Source organism: Sinocyclocheilus anshuiensis, unplaced genomic scaffold (assembly GCF_001515605.1).
Source record: "Sinocyclocheilus anshuiensis isolate Anshui unplaced genomic scaffold, SAMN03320099.WGS_v1.1 scaffold868, whole genome shotgun sequence".
NCBI lineage: Eukaryota > Metazoa > Chordata > Actinopteri > Cypriniformes > Cyprinidae > Sinocyclocheilus > Sinocyclocheilus anshuiensis.
Window position 1 is genome coordinate 834715 of NW_015552624.1, and position 14848 is coordinate 849562.

Below are 14848 nucleotides of genomic sequence, written 5' to 3' on the forward strand. Positions count from 1 at the left end.
GGCAGTTACTACTACAATAACTAAACATATTTACAATATTTTTAATTTGTCCTGCTGGTGCATTTTCCCTCAATTGTCCCTATTAATTATAGCCATTCAACATTACAGTATACTTGAAAGCCATTATTTTTAACATTTAATAGGCTCTGAAATATATAACAACTTTTAATTTAAGTGATTTTAACATCCGATTTTCCCAACCCAATCCGATTTTCCGATTTTCCCAACTCTTTACGGTCATTTAAGACTTTAGAACTCATTTAAGACTACGTTTACAAGGTAACTCGCCAAAACCGCGCATTTTGACATAATTGTGTGTGTTGGTGCACCTTTTCCTACCACACTTTTTCCTTCCACTCAACTTTCTATGAATATGCTTGGATACAGCACTCTGTGAACAACCAGCTTCTTTAGCAATGAAATTTTGTGGCTTACCCTCCTTGTGGAGAGCGTCAATGACTTCTGTCAAGTCAGCAGTCTTCCCCATGATTGTGTAGCCTACTGACCCAGACTGAGAGACCATTTAAAGGCTCAGGAAACCTTTGCAGGTGTTTTGAGGTAATTAGCTGATTAGGGTGTGACACCATGACTTTCCAATATTGAACTTTTTCGCAATATTCTAATTTTCTGAGACACTGAATTTTGGGTTTTCATTATCTGTAAGCCATAATCATCAACATTTCAAGAAATAAAGGCTTGAAACATTTCACTCTATGTGTAATGAATCTATATAATATATGGGTTTCACTTTCTGAAATGAGTGACAAAAAATATTGACCTTTTTCATGATATTCTAATTTTTTGAGATGTACCTGTATACTTCACTGCACCGTTTAGGCAGCATGACCCCAAGTGTCGCCGTATTCTCGGGTTATGAAGAATAAAGAAGGGAAAAGTTAATCTTCCGAAATGAAGCAGCAATATCTTCTCTGGTAAAAGTTATTAGAAGCGTGTCTAGGGACAAGCTGGCATCACACTGCTCTGACCTTATCAGCCCGTTTGCATTCGATTGATTCGCTCATGTCGCTTATGACAGAACAGCTAATCACGATGATCTTGTCTTCGAAAAATATTGTTTTATTCGCTTATGTCAGAAACAGCGAATCTCTTTAAAAACTGGCTGTTGTTTTCACTTCATTGCATTGTTATAATTCGTTAAAGTTGTACCCGCCAACTGGCGACTAACAGTGTTACATATACTCGCCAATGCCGATTTTTACTCGCATTTGGCACTTGGCGAGTGTAAATTTTAGGCCCTGTATACATATATTTAAAATATTATTATTTATATTTAAACTACTTTTATTTGAAATATTTATCATTATTTTATTTATTATTTAATTAATTTTAAAACCTTTATTTATTTATGTCTCATTTATATATAATCTGCTATACAACTGCAATCTCTTTTGTATTCTTGGTTTCTTTTATTTGGATACATTTAGCCTAAATAAAGTCAAAAGCCAGTCAGTGTCAATCAATCAAGTCAAATAGCACAGATACACACTGCCTCTTCAAAACACACAAACAATCACAATCAGAGACATATTAGGCCTCCTTGTCACAACCAACCACTGGTTTTCCAGCAAAACTTAACCTTTGACCTACCCTTACCAGGTCAACGAGCCCTCACAGCAAGCGTCCAGGCTTCGCTGTCAATCAAGCAGTGTGTGACCCCAACTCCTCCACCCCCTTCTCTTATGTAAAGCATTCTATTATTTCAGGGTGTAGAAAGAAATCAGACTTCTATGGTGCAAAGTGATTAAAATCCTTGACAGAATATGCAATGTATGATATTTGCATAGTCGTGGTTCCTGCACTGAATGTCATGGTACATATTTTGGGTGTGTGGTATTTTATGTGTTAAGATACATTATCAAACATATAATTTTGGCTTTTGGCTACTGGAACACTAATATTACCATATCAGAAATGATAAATTGCTTAATACCCGAAAAATAGTACTTTTGGGATTTGATCGCTTTGTTGATTTCTCGCATACAGTGTAAGTTTAAATTCTGATTTAAACTTTAAATTGGTAATTTAAAAACGCTTTGGAGTAAACCCATGGCATTAGCTTTCTGGGTTGGCCTACATATTAACATCACGACAAGGAGCTTCATTTTTATTTTTATAAGATATGAACATTAGCTCAAAGGTGAAATGTTTCTGCACTACTAGCGGAGCCAAACAGAATTGCAAAAAATAGTGATTAATGATGACTACTAAACTAGAACGGGAGACAGTATTTAAACATCAACAAAAAAAAAGAAAAAAAGAGACACTTCGCCTTTAAGAGACTCGAGTACCGCTTCTAAACAAGAGTGAACGATGACTACATTTAGCAGCAGAGGGCGCTGTTTTATAAATAATTACAAGTGGATAAACATTTTCTAAGTCTGCACGGTACTTTGTTAACCAAGTGCAGCCTAACTGAGGAAATTATTGTAGTATACATTTGATTCCAGGTTTCTCTCTAAAACGACAGATTGTCGTTTCGCGTTGAGCTCACAAATGCTGGCTGGTTCGTGCAGAAATGTTAGTTAACTAACTAACGTTAGGTCTTCCTGTAGCGTGCATTTCCACTTCATTAGGAAAGCAAATCCTGGCTGATTTTGCATCTCGCTTCAGCTCAAACAGGATCTGGAATAACAGCCCTTGTTCTTTTGTGTTTCAAACTGAAGCACAACAACTAGAGTACACAGGTAACGTGAAAAGACCTTAAACACGTGTTTATGTGTGCATGTACAGGCCTGGATTCCTGTTTAGGAGCTTTTGTTCCAACTAGTCCAAAAATACCACGGTATGTCACTTTAGTACTAGTATAGTTCCAAATAAAACATATCAATCAAGTGAAAATCTGCCATTCTAATTACTGGAACTTCTTGATTTAGTTTTAAATTGAGTTAGATTTAGATTTCAATTTTTTGAGGTTTAAAAGATGGTATAATGAAAATGTTGAAATATTAGTTGCATTTCTAAGTGTTTACCACATACAAGACACCATCAACAGGAAAAAATCGGGAGTAAATGAAGGACGAAAAACCCAGATCCGTTTTTACCTGTTTTAATGAACCCTGATTACAGTTTTAATTACAAGAGCAAAAGAAACCACATGAGAAACTAAAGTATACATGGTTCCTTGTAACATCAAGTTTCGCCTCTCTTTACAAAGTATTACATAACCATTGAGAAAGAGATGGAAAGCTTTAAGAAAGAAGCAAAAGGAGAGAGCTTGAACACGAAATATTTGTCGTTTTCTTACATCATCCCCTCAAAATGGAAAATATATATTTATATATGTACACAACCAAAAAAAAAAAAGACATTACGATTAAAAAAAAATGTGAAAGCATAATGTCACCCTCCCTCTTCACCTGGTTTTCTTCATTACAACTAAAAACCAGCAATAATACAAAGCCAGAGCACATTTATATCATGGTATCAAAGAGGGTACAGGAATACGCTTTATTAAAATGTTCATCTTAACAGGTTAAAATCCAGGTAAGGGGTACAAACGAAATACCAGCAATAATATCAACATTAAAATGATAAATGGTAATATAAACAAAAAAGGTATAATAAAACAGCACTTTTTATATCAAATAGAGAATGAGAGGAAAAGTATTTTCTAACAAATAAGGCAGCTGTCAGTTAAAATACAGATACTGAACCGGTGTAAGGCCGCCAAACAAACTCCAAAAAAGTAAAAAGAGGGGGAAAAAAATGAGTGTTAAGTGTGTCAGGTCCTATACTTCCTCCTTACATCAGGGCTAAGAGGCTGAATGTCCACTTTCTAGTTGTCAGTTTGGTGAAGTGAGGTCCCTTTCTCGAGGACGTCATTGACTACGAAGTCCCTGCATTTTGCTACAAATGGAGCTAAGCCAAATAGGATGTGTTACCTGTTCAATCTTGATAATCGTAGATAAAGAACAGCCTCCTACAACTAAAACACTGCAGAGAGACTGAGATGGAGAACGCAAATGTGACGGGTCGAGTTAAAACTATACGTAGACCTTATAAGGCCAAGTACAGCTGTGCCATTCAGGGTTCTCTACAATTGGTCAGTTATGTTTAACTTTGTCTATAACAACACTCTTCTTTCACAGTAAAGCACTGTAGGGCCCTGAAACTAAACATCCCCCTTACATAGATATACCATATAGATTTACCTTCTGAAATATAATTTGTATCAAAACCAGCGTTTGTTCTTTTATCAAATATATAGGACTATCGTGCAATAAAGTGAGAATATATGGACTCTAAATGCAAATCTTATTTAGGATAGTTTCTTTTAAGGTACAAAACTAAATAAGGCATAAAAGCAGTGTTTGAGGTCATGTTTCTAAGGCCTCTCCTTTATGTGAGTTTGTACGTGTCGATAAAGTAACCTATTTAAAAGCACTGGGCGGTCAGTCTTCTGTAAAAAGGCACAATGTTTCTTCAGCTGAAGGCTTTATATTCAAAGACAACCTGTTGGATAGCGGAAAGGGATGTGGGGAGGTATGCCTGAGATTTACCGCCAACAAACCATGAAGATTTGCGTTCTTTACAAAACAGCAGGGTGAACAGGATTGTTTAAGTGGTTTTAGGGATGATTACGAAGCTAAAACCATAAAGCGCCCTCTGATACATTACCCCAACGTTCCTATAACGTTCCCTCAGCGTTACAACTGCATTATGAAAAATAAATAACATGTTGGAGAAAGAATAATCATGTGATCTATAATTTGTCATCCAGCTGGTGGCCATTAAGATGGACTAAAATATATAAAATGAATCCCCCAATGTATATACGTGTTAAGATACGTTAAGAGGTTGTTGAGTGGTCCCGTCAGCCGGCTGAGCTTGCTGGACAGCTGGTAAAGTTGGTGTCCGGAGCCGGGAGTGAAGGCTGATAGCACGCTAGCATTAATGGCTCTGAAGACAGAGACATGAAGGTCCTGGTTTGAGAGCGAAAGGCAAGCTGGTTCTGCAAAAAGTCTGGGACTTGAATCTTGGTATGCAAAAAACAAGAAAGAGCGTCTGTAATCGCAAAGTCTGAGAACTATGATTGAGTGGGGGGTCGGCCAGCATCCTTCCTGCATTTTTCACTTCATCCAAGAGTGTCTGTTTAAAAAAGTCAATGTCCACTTGCCTGTGACCCTAAATTTCAAGGGCACGAACGACAAGACCAAAAAAAAAAAAACCGGAAAAAACTATCACCACCATCTTTACCCAGATTTTACAGAGGTGCATCAACGTCCAGTTTAGGCACTTCTGTAATCTCTTTATTTAAAAAAAAAAAAAAGTATTGGGTTGATCCCTAAATCCTAACAGAGAGCTTCTAGGGGTAAAAAAAAGTGTCCAAGAATTCAATGAGACTAGTGGGATCATGTTAGTCTAACACAGCAAACAAAAAGGAATGGGTTTGGTAAGCAAGTGGCTCTGGCTAAACTTGAGAAAGGGGCCTGGTTACTTAAAATGCATTAAAAAGATGTCAGTATTAATCATTTTTAGTGTTGCAAAATTTTGAAGTGAGTGAACCTGCATGTACAGAAGTCTGAAAGGTGGTTTGGGCATCTGAACTTGCTGAATGGATGGTCTTCACGTAACTTTTGAGAGCAATAGTTGCCTTCAGCCCTTAAGGAGGACAGTTCTGTGTTGGTAAGTTTGTGTTTGACCACATCCTCTTCAGAAAATGTTGTTTTCTAAAGACAGCTGTGCTGTCGCTCGCTGCAGCTCAGAGCTCACCCTCCTCTGGCCCGTCCCCAGGGGTGCAGCCAAAGTGTCCGGACTCTTCCGGTCTCCATTTTCCTTCCCCAGTTTAGGCTCCACCTCCTGGGTAATTTCCTCCCTCTCTGCCCTGCTCTTCTTATCCTCAGCCTCTTCGGTTCCTGCCTCCATTCTCTGGTCCTCACTCCAGCGCCGTTTAAAACGTAGCTTCAGAGGGATGCAGTGTGTACCCCCGGGGCTAATGGGAGCGCCCTGGCCCAGGTTTAGCTCTCGGGGTTCTGCTTTAAGACCTAAAAGATTTGCCCCAACCCCTGAGGTAGGGGCAGCTGGGGTCTTGAAGACGTCTTCCTCAAGATCATCATCATCAGTCATGCGATCGTGGTTGGGTGGAGGGGCGAGGCCACCATTGGGGTGGGGAGGGGAAAAGACATCGCATTCGTCATCTTCATGCTCCTCCTCACTGATGTTAGTGACCTCAACTTCTTCCTCCGACTCCATGTCTGAGATAGGCTCAACCTACAGAAGGAAGCAAAATGAGCATTACAGAAAACCATTTTACAAGGAGACTTACAAGGTGCTACAGTGTAGTTTTTTTTTAAAGGTGAACATACCTTGATCTTTGGTGGACCAGCTGGGGTTGAGTTATTGGTCATCATTCCAGATGAAGCAGAGTTTGAGGCTGAACCAGGCTCCCTGCTGTAAGAGAAGGAAGCAGTAGCGCTTCCAGAATTTGGAGCATGTCCTGCTCCAGCCGGGTTTGGCCCTTCTCTCTGTTTGCGACCCAGTGGTGGGGGCTGTAACTTAAACTTGAATGGAGATAGATGAGACTCCTCAGCCTGGTGGTGCAGAGGGTGACTTGACAGGTGTGGACCCATACCCGCTGGCCCTCCCAGTCCCTTGTCTGGGCGCTGGGGCTGGGGGATGACGATTTTGGGGTAGTGCAAGAACGCACGAGGACTCAGATGATAGTTGTAGACACTCTGAGTGTGAGCCTGCAGGTAGCGCTTCATGTCTTCTGGATTGAACGAGAAGTGGGAGCCTAGCATGGGTGACAAGGATGGAGAAGGTGTGTAGGGCATATGAGATGTAGGGGTCATGGAGAGAGCTGGAGAAAGAGCAGGAACCAGCAAGCCTCCAGGGCCTGGGAGAGGGGACAGTGGGAATGGAGACAAGGATTCAGGGTGGACCCTGTGTGGGGGCGCAAGGGGCCCACTCCTGGGGAGCCCAGTTGGGTTTGGCGGTGCACCGTAGACACGGAACAAAGAGTCGTGGGACAAGCGTGGATGGAGAAGGTTTCTGAAGGCACGGTCGGCCGGGCGGTCATCACCAGGAGCTATGCCAGTTTCCTCAAGCTCCGAGTTGGTGGAGGTGCCATCGCTGCAGTCGGAGACAGAGCCACGAGCAATGCGTCGAGGCACAGCACTGAAGACACCAGGACTGCGCAGTTCCTCGCTAGGAGAGAGGACGTCCGATGGTGTGGATGGAGGGAAGCGGAAATGAGTGCTTACACCAGATGGGACAGGCGGTGCACTTTGTGGAACACCAGAACCTATGAGAAAGGTTGAGAAATGTTAATAATTGTTTTACTTTGTACATCAAACTAAATGGGTGGGTTTGAGAAAGATTGAGTTTATGAAGCAGGGGTCTTCACCTGCAGAGCCCATGTCAATGAACGGATAGTTGACCAGCACTAGCTTGTTAAAGTTGAACTTGTAGGTGAATCTTTTCCCTTTGGTCTTGTGCAAGATCCTTTTGTTGTAGTAGTATCTGTGGAGACAGTGTTGGCATGGTTACACAATTGCCAAAGCAATAATTAGGAGTCACAATTTGTTGAAGGCCACCCATTTTTATGTATTTGACATTCTTGCACTTAAACTTTGCAAAGGCAATGATCAGTTTAGAGATTAAAAGGTTACAATAGACGCATTGAATTTGCACATTTAATCAAATAAAAACAGTATGATCGGTTTTCAAACACATTAACATAGTTCTCTTGCAATAAGTGATGCATCAACAATGAAAATTCTTGGTTTAAACTGAAAACTTGGGACAGAAAACCCAAATTGTTCATTTTAAATTAGCTTCTGAATACCTGTAAATTCCATAAATAATATCAATATTAATATTTAAAATTGTATAAAAAAATATTAAAAGTAAATTCACTACATTTTTTCTTTAGTTAGACTGGCTTTACAATAACAAAAAATAATAATTTAAACGGCGGATTACATTAAATCCAATTGACCTGGATCAGATCACATGCACACTGCTTCTTATGCTTAACAAATTTTCTTAATTTTTAATTTTGTGTAGCCAAAATTGTTGTAAAGTGGTGAACACATGTGAAATGATCACATGCAGCACCTGTGAGGAAGCAAAATGTCAGACCAGCTTTTCCGAAGAGAGAAAAACCAAACCATTTTCAGTTAAAGCCTGACGTAATTACTGTATCATTAAGGAGCACTGAAGGTTATTATATATATAACACACGTTAATTTTCTCGCATACATGAAAGGATTAAACCAACCAGATTTAGATATGTGCAGAGCAGATACATGACTTCATGGCTATTTAAAGCTTTGGATGTTGAGATGATTTATGGGTTCTATGCGTTTAATTAAGACGTCACTGAGGGTGCGGAGAGTACATGTGTGAGAAGACATGATTGTGATATACAATGATGTGTGAATCAGGGCACTGAAAAGTTCACAGGCGCATAACCAACCAACAGAGAAAAGGGCACATACACAACACTCTTTGAAGTGCATTTGAACTTGCTTCAAAAGAGCACAAGATCTCTTAAGCGTGTCTGTATTTGCACACGCGTGTTGTGCAGACATTCACATACATGCAATACATATGCTGTTGAGTAAAACGGCTGATCCATATGACCTTTTGTTTACTTTAACTGAGCTTAACACGGACGACATCCATTATGAAAGCAACGGTCTGGTTATATGATGGTCTACAAGTGGCATCAGGTTATCAGGTAAACAGAACGAGTGTGTACATGTTATTTTGCATTGTCTGTTGGCCTGCAGTCTGTTCATTTTCAACAGCTCAACAATGGGACGCCTGTGCAGCCTGAAGTCTGTCTGAATGATGTTTGAAAATTAAGGGAACACGTGCAACCTCTTAGGTATGGATGAAAGAGTGAGCAGAGAGAGAATGCCTTTTAGCCTTTCTTTCCCAAATGACTAGATTCATGCTGAATGTGAACACTTTTCAAACATTTTCCAAAAACAAATCTGCAGAATAGATTTACTAGTAAAATCGGTAAACTAAATTGAAAGTACTGTTATTGGTAGCTGAACAAAGCATGATGAAATTAGCCAAAAGTGTACATATTTGACCATCTCTTCAAGTTACATTTATTCAAAACTCTTTTAAAATGCAATTATATACTTACAGAGTCTGATGGTATTACCACTTTTTTTTTTAAATGTACCATGCTAATACCACAGATTTACTGATGCACCTTAAAGGGGTCATTGGACGCAAAATTCACTTTTGTTGTTTGAACATAAATGTGTGTTGGAAGTGTGTGTACACATCCACCCTATAATGATAAAAATCCACCCAGTGTTTTTTTTTAAATCCCCTTTCTCAAATCAGGCTGTTCTGAGATTCCTGTCAGAGTGACGTAGTTCTGCACAGGCCGCTCCCACGATAGTTGATTGACAAGGCCGTCTTACCTTCGACCCGCCCTGAGTGAGCTGTCCGCCATTGTGTCGACTCCGGTGCAGGGGAAGACAAAAACATCTCCGATTGAGCAATTGTTTTGTTGTTGGATGTAATAATGAACATAGCAGTCGTCATTTTCTCCCGACATCTGAGCCGCTGAAGACGCAGAGGATTAACGTTACTTTCGTTTTGAAGGGAATGCGCCAATCCCCGATCTGCCTAAATGCGTCTAAGTTCACACGAATCATTCGTGATCCAGCTTCATCTACAGAAGTGAGTATAAGGGTTTTTTATGAATCTTTGCAAATCACCTTTCCTAATATGTGCTAGTAAGCAAGTTTCGCGGCTAAAGTAAACAGTACTGCTCGTCACCCCACGGAAGAGAGGGGTGGGGTCAGCAGAGCTCATTAGCATTTAAAGCAACATGGACTAGAATGGCTTACTAAAAACAGAGCTCATTTTGACAGGGTAAAAAATTTGTTTTTTTTTACACTACCATTGAGAAATTTTAACCAAAGTATGTTATAGACTTTTCATTAAGACCCTAAAGAATCATATCAACTTATATCAAATGGGCATCCGATGACCCCTTTTTAAAGGACCATATAAATATTAATCATTCGGTACCAATGTACCAATCATGCAAATTACCATGGTTGCCAGGGTGTTGCTAGTGTATTGTGGTTGGTTGCTAGATTGTTGCTTACTGGCCACAGACAAAAGAGGTTGCACAAACAAGTTAAACACCAAAATTTAGAACTTAGGTTAATCATTAAAAAAAAAAAAAAAACTTAAACCTAAGTATATTTGTGATGTTTGCCTGAACAAAAATACAAAGGATGAAAGATTTGTAGAAATTCAAAAACACTGGGCAATCAAATTTTTGCAGAAATCTGCAAAGGTTTTGTCAGAGGATTCTGTGTGGGACTAGAAATCAGCGCAAGTATAGAGCCTAGGGGTGCTCCGATTGATCGACTACCGATCACTATCGGCCGATAATCGCTTTGGGATGATTGATCGGCGGTCTCTAAAAAGGCCAATCTCAAAAAACCGATCTCAAGCTCATGACGTGCCTGCCGTGAGAAGGTTTGGCACGACATGCAGCGGCACCGTCTCAGTCTCTGTCCGGCGTGGGTGAAATAATTATAATGAATTATAATGCTGATATAATGAGGTACTCGCCTTCATATTTCTTAATTAAATAAAAATTCACCCAAAAATGAAAATTCGGTCATTAATTACTCACCCTCATGTCGTTCCACACCCCTAAGACCTTTGTTCATCTTCAGAACACAAATTAAGATATTTTTGATCAAATCCGATGGCTCATAGAGGCCTCCATTGACAACAACGCCACCCAAACTTTCAAGATCCATAAAGGTACTAAAGACGTCGTTAAAACGGTCGACGTGACTACAGTGGTTCTACAATAATTTTATGAAGCGACGAGAATACTTTTTGTGCGCAAAAACAAAACAAAAATAGTAACTTTATTCAGCAATCTCTTCTCTTCCCTGTCATTAACCTTACGCACAGTGAAGGCTTCCGCGTTCTACGTCCGAACGCCGGCTCATTATTGGCCAAAGCTGCACATGTGAGCAGCGCGACGCATGCGTGTGATGCTGATGCAGGAGCCGTCCAATAATGAGCCGGCGTTCTGACGTAGAACCTGGAAGCGCTGGATGTAAACAACGTATGAGAATGACACAGAAGAGAAGAGGTTGTTGAATAAAGTCGGTATTTTTGTTTTGTTTTTGCACACAAAAAGTATTCTCGTCGCTTCATAAAATTATTGTAGAACCACTGTAGTCACGTCGACTGTTTTAACGACGTCTTTAGTACCTTTATGGATCTTGAGACTTTGGGTGGCGTTGCTGTCAATGGAGGCCTCTGTGAGCCATCGGATTTGATCAAAAATATCTTAATTTGTGTTCTGAAGATGAACGAAAGTCTTAGGGGTGTGGAACAACATGAGGGTGAGTAATTAATGACAGAATTTTCATTTTTGGGTGAACTAACCCTTTAAACAGAGCTTGAATAAGTCAATGTGAGGTCACAGTAGAATGTATGTGTGCGTGTGCATATTTTTCAGAGTTAACTTAGAGGACATGTTTTGTGTCCTCCACATGTGTTGAACAGAGGCAAATTCACTCCGCGATCTCTGCTGTGACACTGAAGAACTTTCTGGTTCACATCTGAACTGTACACAGGTTCCCCCTCCCTTCCTCTTTCATTCATGTGTCCATATTTCTCTTTGAGAAATGAAAGAGTTCTCGGAGGTACAGGACGCACACTAGTCCTGTAAGTGATGGTTGATGAGCGCTAAGTGGGCTTGATTATTCTGGGATGGTGAAGGCAGGTTTAGCAGGTTTGAGTGGGCATCTGCAGGTTGCCATGGTGACCGGTCCAAAGTGTTGAATAACACGAAGAGACAGACAAACAGGCAGATTGCGGATGACAGACGAGGACAGAAAAAGGAAAAGGCAGAAAAATGGTATACTGGGAGGAACACTAACACAGAAAGACAAAAAATGTTGATCAACACAAAGTCAGTAACAAGAACAAAAGCACATAAAATCATCAGAGAAACAAAGCGCTCTAGACTGAGCAAAGATAAAACTGGCAGCATTATTAGCCTACTTTACCTTGAGCTGGAAGCTAGGGTTGTGACGGTGAGGAAATTTTCCCACCGATTAATCGACGTGTGACAACACCGGTAATACCGGTATCACCGCGGGGGCGGGGCGTTCCCTCTTTTCCTTCGCTTTTAAATAGCTTGTAAAAGCGGTGTGCCCATTTTACTTTAACTTTTTCAAAATCCAAAATATTGCCAAACAGGCACTTTTGCATTTCGAAACTAAATCATCCGCGATCGTCTTGTCTCTCACCTCACTCTTCTTGTCAGTCAGCTCGACTCACTCTCCTCACTGGAGAAATGAAATCTGATCTGTGTGATGCGACTGTCGTTCGGCACGCTGCATTGAGCAGCCGCGTTCAGTTTTTAATTGTAGTGTCTGTTCTTTTACTGAACTAAATGATTTTTATTACTATCAAAAATCAAAACAACGGTGGGGGTCGGTGACGCGGTGGGCAAGTGACGTAACCGGTGTTGCGGCTTAACACCGTATCACCGTCAGCACCGTCTATCGCGGCAAGCCTACTGGAAGCTTTAGTTTACAGCTACAAAATGCTGATTTTGTACAAAATTCATTAGCTTTATTCCAAACTCTAGTGAGTTGAAATGGACTAAAGTGAGAGAGATAAACTGCTCTTTATGGGAAGCAACTCAGCTAATGGTTACCACACAAACACTAAAATGAACCACAAGAGAGACTTGACTAACATTCACAGTTGATGTCAATAATCTGATGTTGTCAAGTTGCTAATCTATGATGCTATTTTATGTTATCATAAATATGCATCATCAGTCTGGTTGTTAGCATTTTGTTAAGCTAACGTTCTACATTTATGCTAGCATGTCAAGATGACACTCTAAGCACAACTGAATGATGACAATGATTGAATATGCAGTATATATCTACTATCTATTGGCATAGTGTGTCAGCATCTTGCTAAGCTAGCGTGCTATCTTAAGTTGTCATGTTACCAAAAGTGATAAGGCCCATTCACACCAAGGACGACTACAATGCTAACTATATAACTAATGTGTTAGTAATAATTCTAATTCAATGACAACAGCGGCATCCACATCACCGCTATAATGATAATGAGAAACAGATATAATATTATTGGAATTACTTGACTGATAGCCAATCAGAATCCATCTGACTTTAAAGCACGAGTATTTAAAGCGGCAGAGGTCCTTCTAATACACAATGTTATTGTCCATTGCGATGGGATTTTATAAGCAGATTTAGTCTTCACCTGAGTGCTCGGCTGAGCTTGTCATAATTCATCTGGGGCTTGCACTTGCGGGCGCCCCACAGTCGTGCCACCTCCTCCGGTTCTTTGATGACGAATTCACCGTAATCCCCCTGCCAGGCGATGACATCGTGGTACTCCTCCTTCCGCAGCAGCTCGAGGATGAAGTGCCAGAGCTGGATCTGTCTGGAACCAGGACTTGATTCCGGCTTGTAGGCCCAGTCTGGGAAGGTAAACCCTAGAGGTCAGACACAAAACACACTTGAAAGTCTTGCCACTTCCATGCAATCTAAGCCAACGTTTGGCGAGAGTAAGGTGAGGGCATGTTTCACCACATCTTATCTCAATTAATAAGGGGTTGCATTACTTCTGCTGTCTATTAAATGACATTAAGCCAAGGGAACGATGTGTTTCCAAGACTCTAGGCCTTTATGCAGACTAACTCTCTGGATTTTAGTTTGTATGCAATTTCTATTTATCTCTCAACCACCTCCGATTCTGAATAAGCTGTAAGAAATGCCATAGTGTATAGCTAACAAGCGCTTCGATCCCGAATCCTTGAGGCAGTAGTCAAAATAACACTCATACACACACACAGATGGTACACAGCCTCTACTATTAGACTCAATACTTGCAGAAAAAGAAGCAGAAGGCCACTGGAGGCAACACAAAAACACGGCCGTGACTTTAAAGGTCTTCTGTCTCATTACAGAAACTGTTCTTTGAGACATTAACATGGACAGACGGTTACACAACGTGCTAAGTGACAGACCTATTACGAATCCATGCACAACGCTGAGTCAACGTGACATCGTGAAACGGCGGAAAAGCTCTTTGAAACAAGCATGTCAAACACATCGGAGAAACACCTGAGAATGCTTGCCTTTGGCATATTTGGACGAGTTTGAAAAAGCAAAGTCTGCAGACTCAACCCGAACGAGGTGAAGTATTTCTACTTACTCTAAATTAGACACAATGTCCTATTAAGAAAGAAAAAACTAAATCAAAGCAAAAAAACAATGAACCAAGATTCTATCTCTCAGGGACGCTATGTCAGGTGGGAACGACTGAAAATAACAGCATAATTCCCACACTCGCACACAAAAGAGAGAGAAAGAGAGAGAGGGTCTTGGCGCACGACGTGTTGTTGTGTTCACTGGAATGCCCCTTTCAGGAGGTGTAAAGATTACCTGAAAACCATACTTGAGTAAAAGTACCTTACAGAGAAAATTACTCCAAAACAACTTGAGTAAAAGTCTTAAGAGTATCTGATTTTAACAGTACTTAATATTTTACTTATATTAAATATAGGCTCAAAGATGCACAAGTCAAAGAGACATGCCAGTGAAAACTAGAAAGTGTTGATTTGTGAGGAGAGCAATCACATTTATTTTCTAAAACCAAAATTAAATATATATATATATATATATATATATTTATATTTAAGCTACACAAAATCGTGTTCAAAATCGGCAATGAATCGCCAGCAATTTTGAACGCGATTTTGTGTAGCTTGTCAGTGAACTACGGCTCTGTGTAGTAAATGCCGCTCCATCTGAAAGCACGT

The 14848-nt window shown here is 40.3% G+C and overlaps 1 protein-coding gene across 2 annotated transcripts in view; it reads right to left on the reverse strand.

Moving 5' to 3' along the window:
* Positions 1-3053: 3053 nt before the first annotated feature.
* Positions 3054-14848, reverse strand: part of LOC107666335 (ETS domain-containing transcription factor ERF-like) — a 33172-nt gene continuing 21377 nt past the window's right edge. The window contains exons 2-5 of one of the 2 annotated variants that reach the window (XM_016457590.1): positions 13285-13504; positions 7367-7482; positions 6327-7264; positions 3054-6231 (exon numbers count right to left, since the gene is read on the reverse strand). In XM_016457590.1, the coding sequence (XP_016313076.1) occupies positions 5674-6231; positions 6327-7264; positions 7367-7482; positions 13285-13504 (1832 nt within the window). In that variant the 3' untranslated portion in view covers positions 3054-5673. Of the gene's footprint in view, positions 6232-6326; positions 7265-7366; positions 7483-13284; positions 13520-14848 lie in introns of both variants that reach the window. The other variant, XM_016457589.1, reaches the window with a different exon arrangement.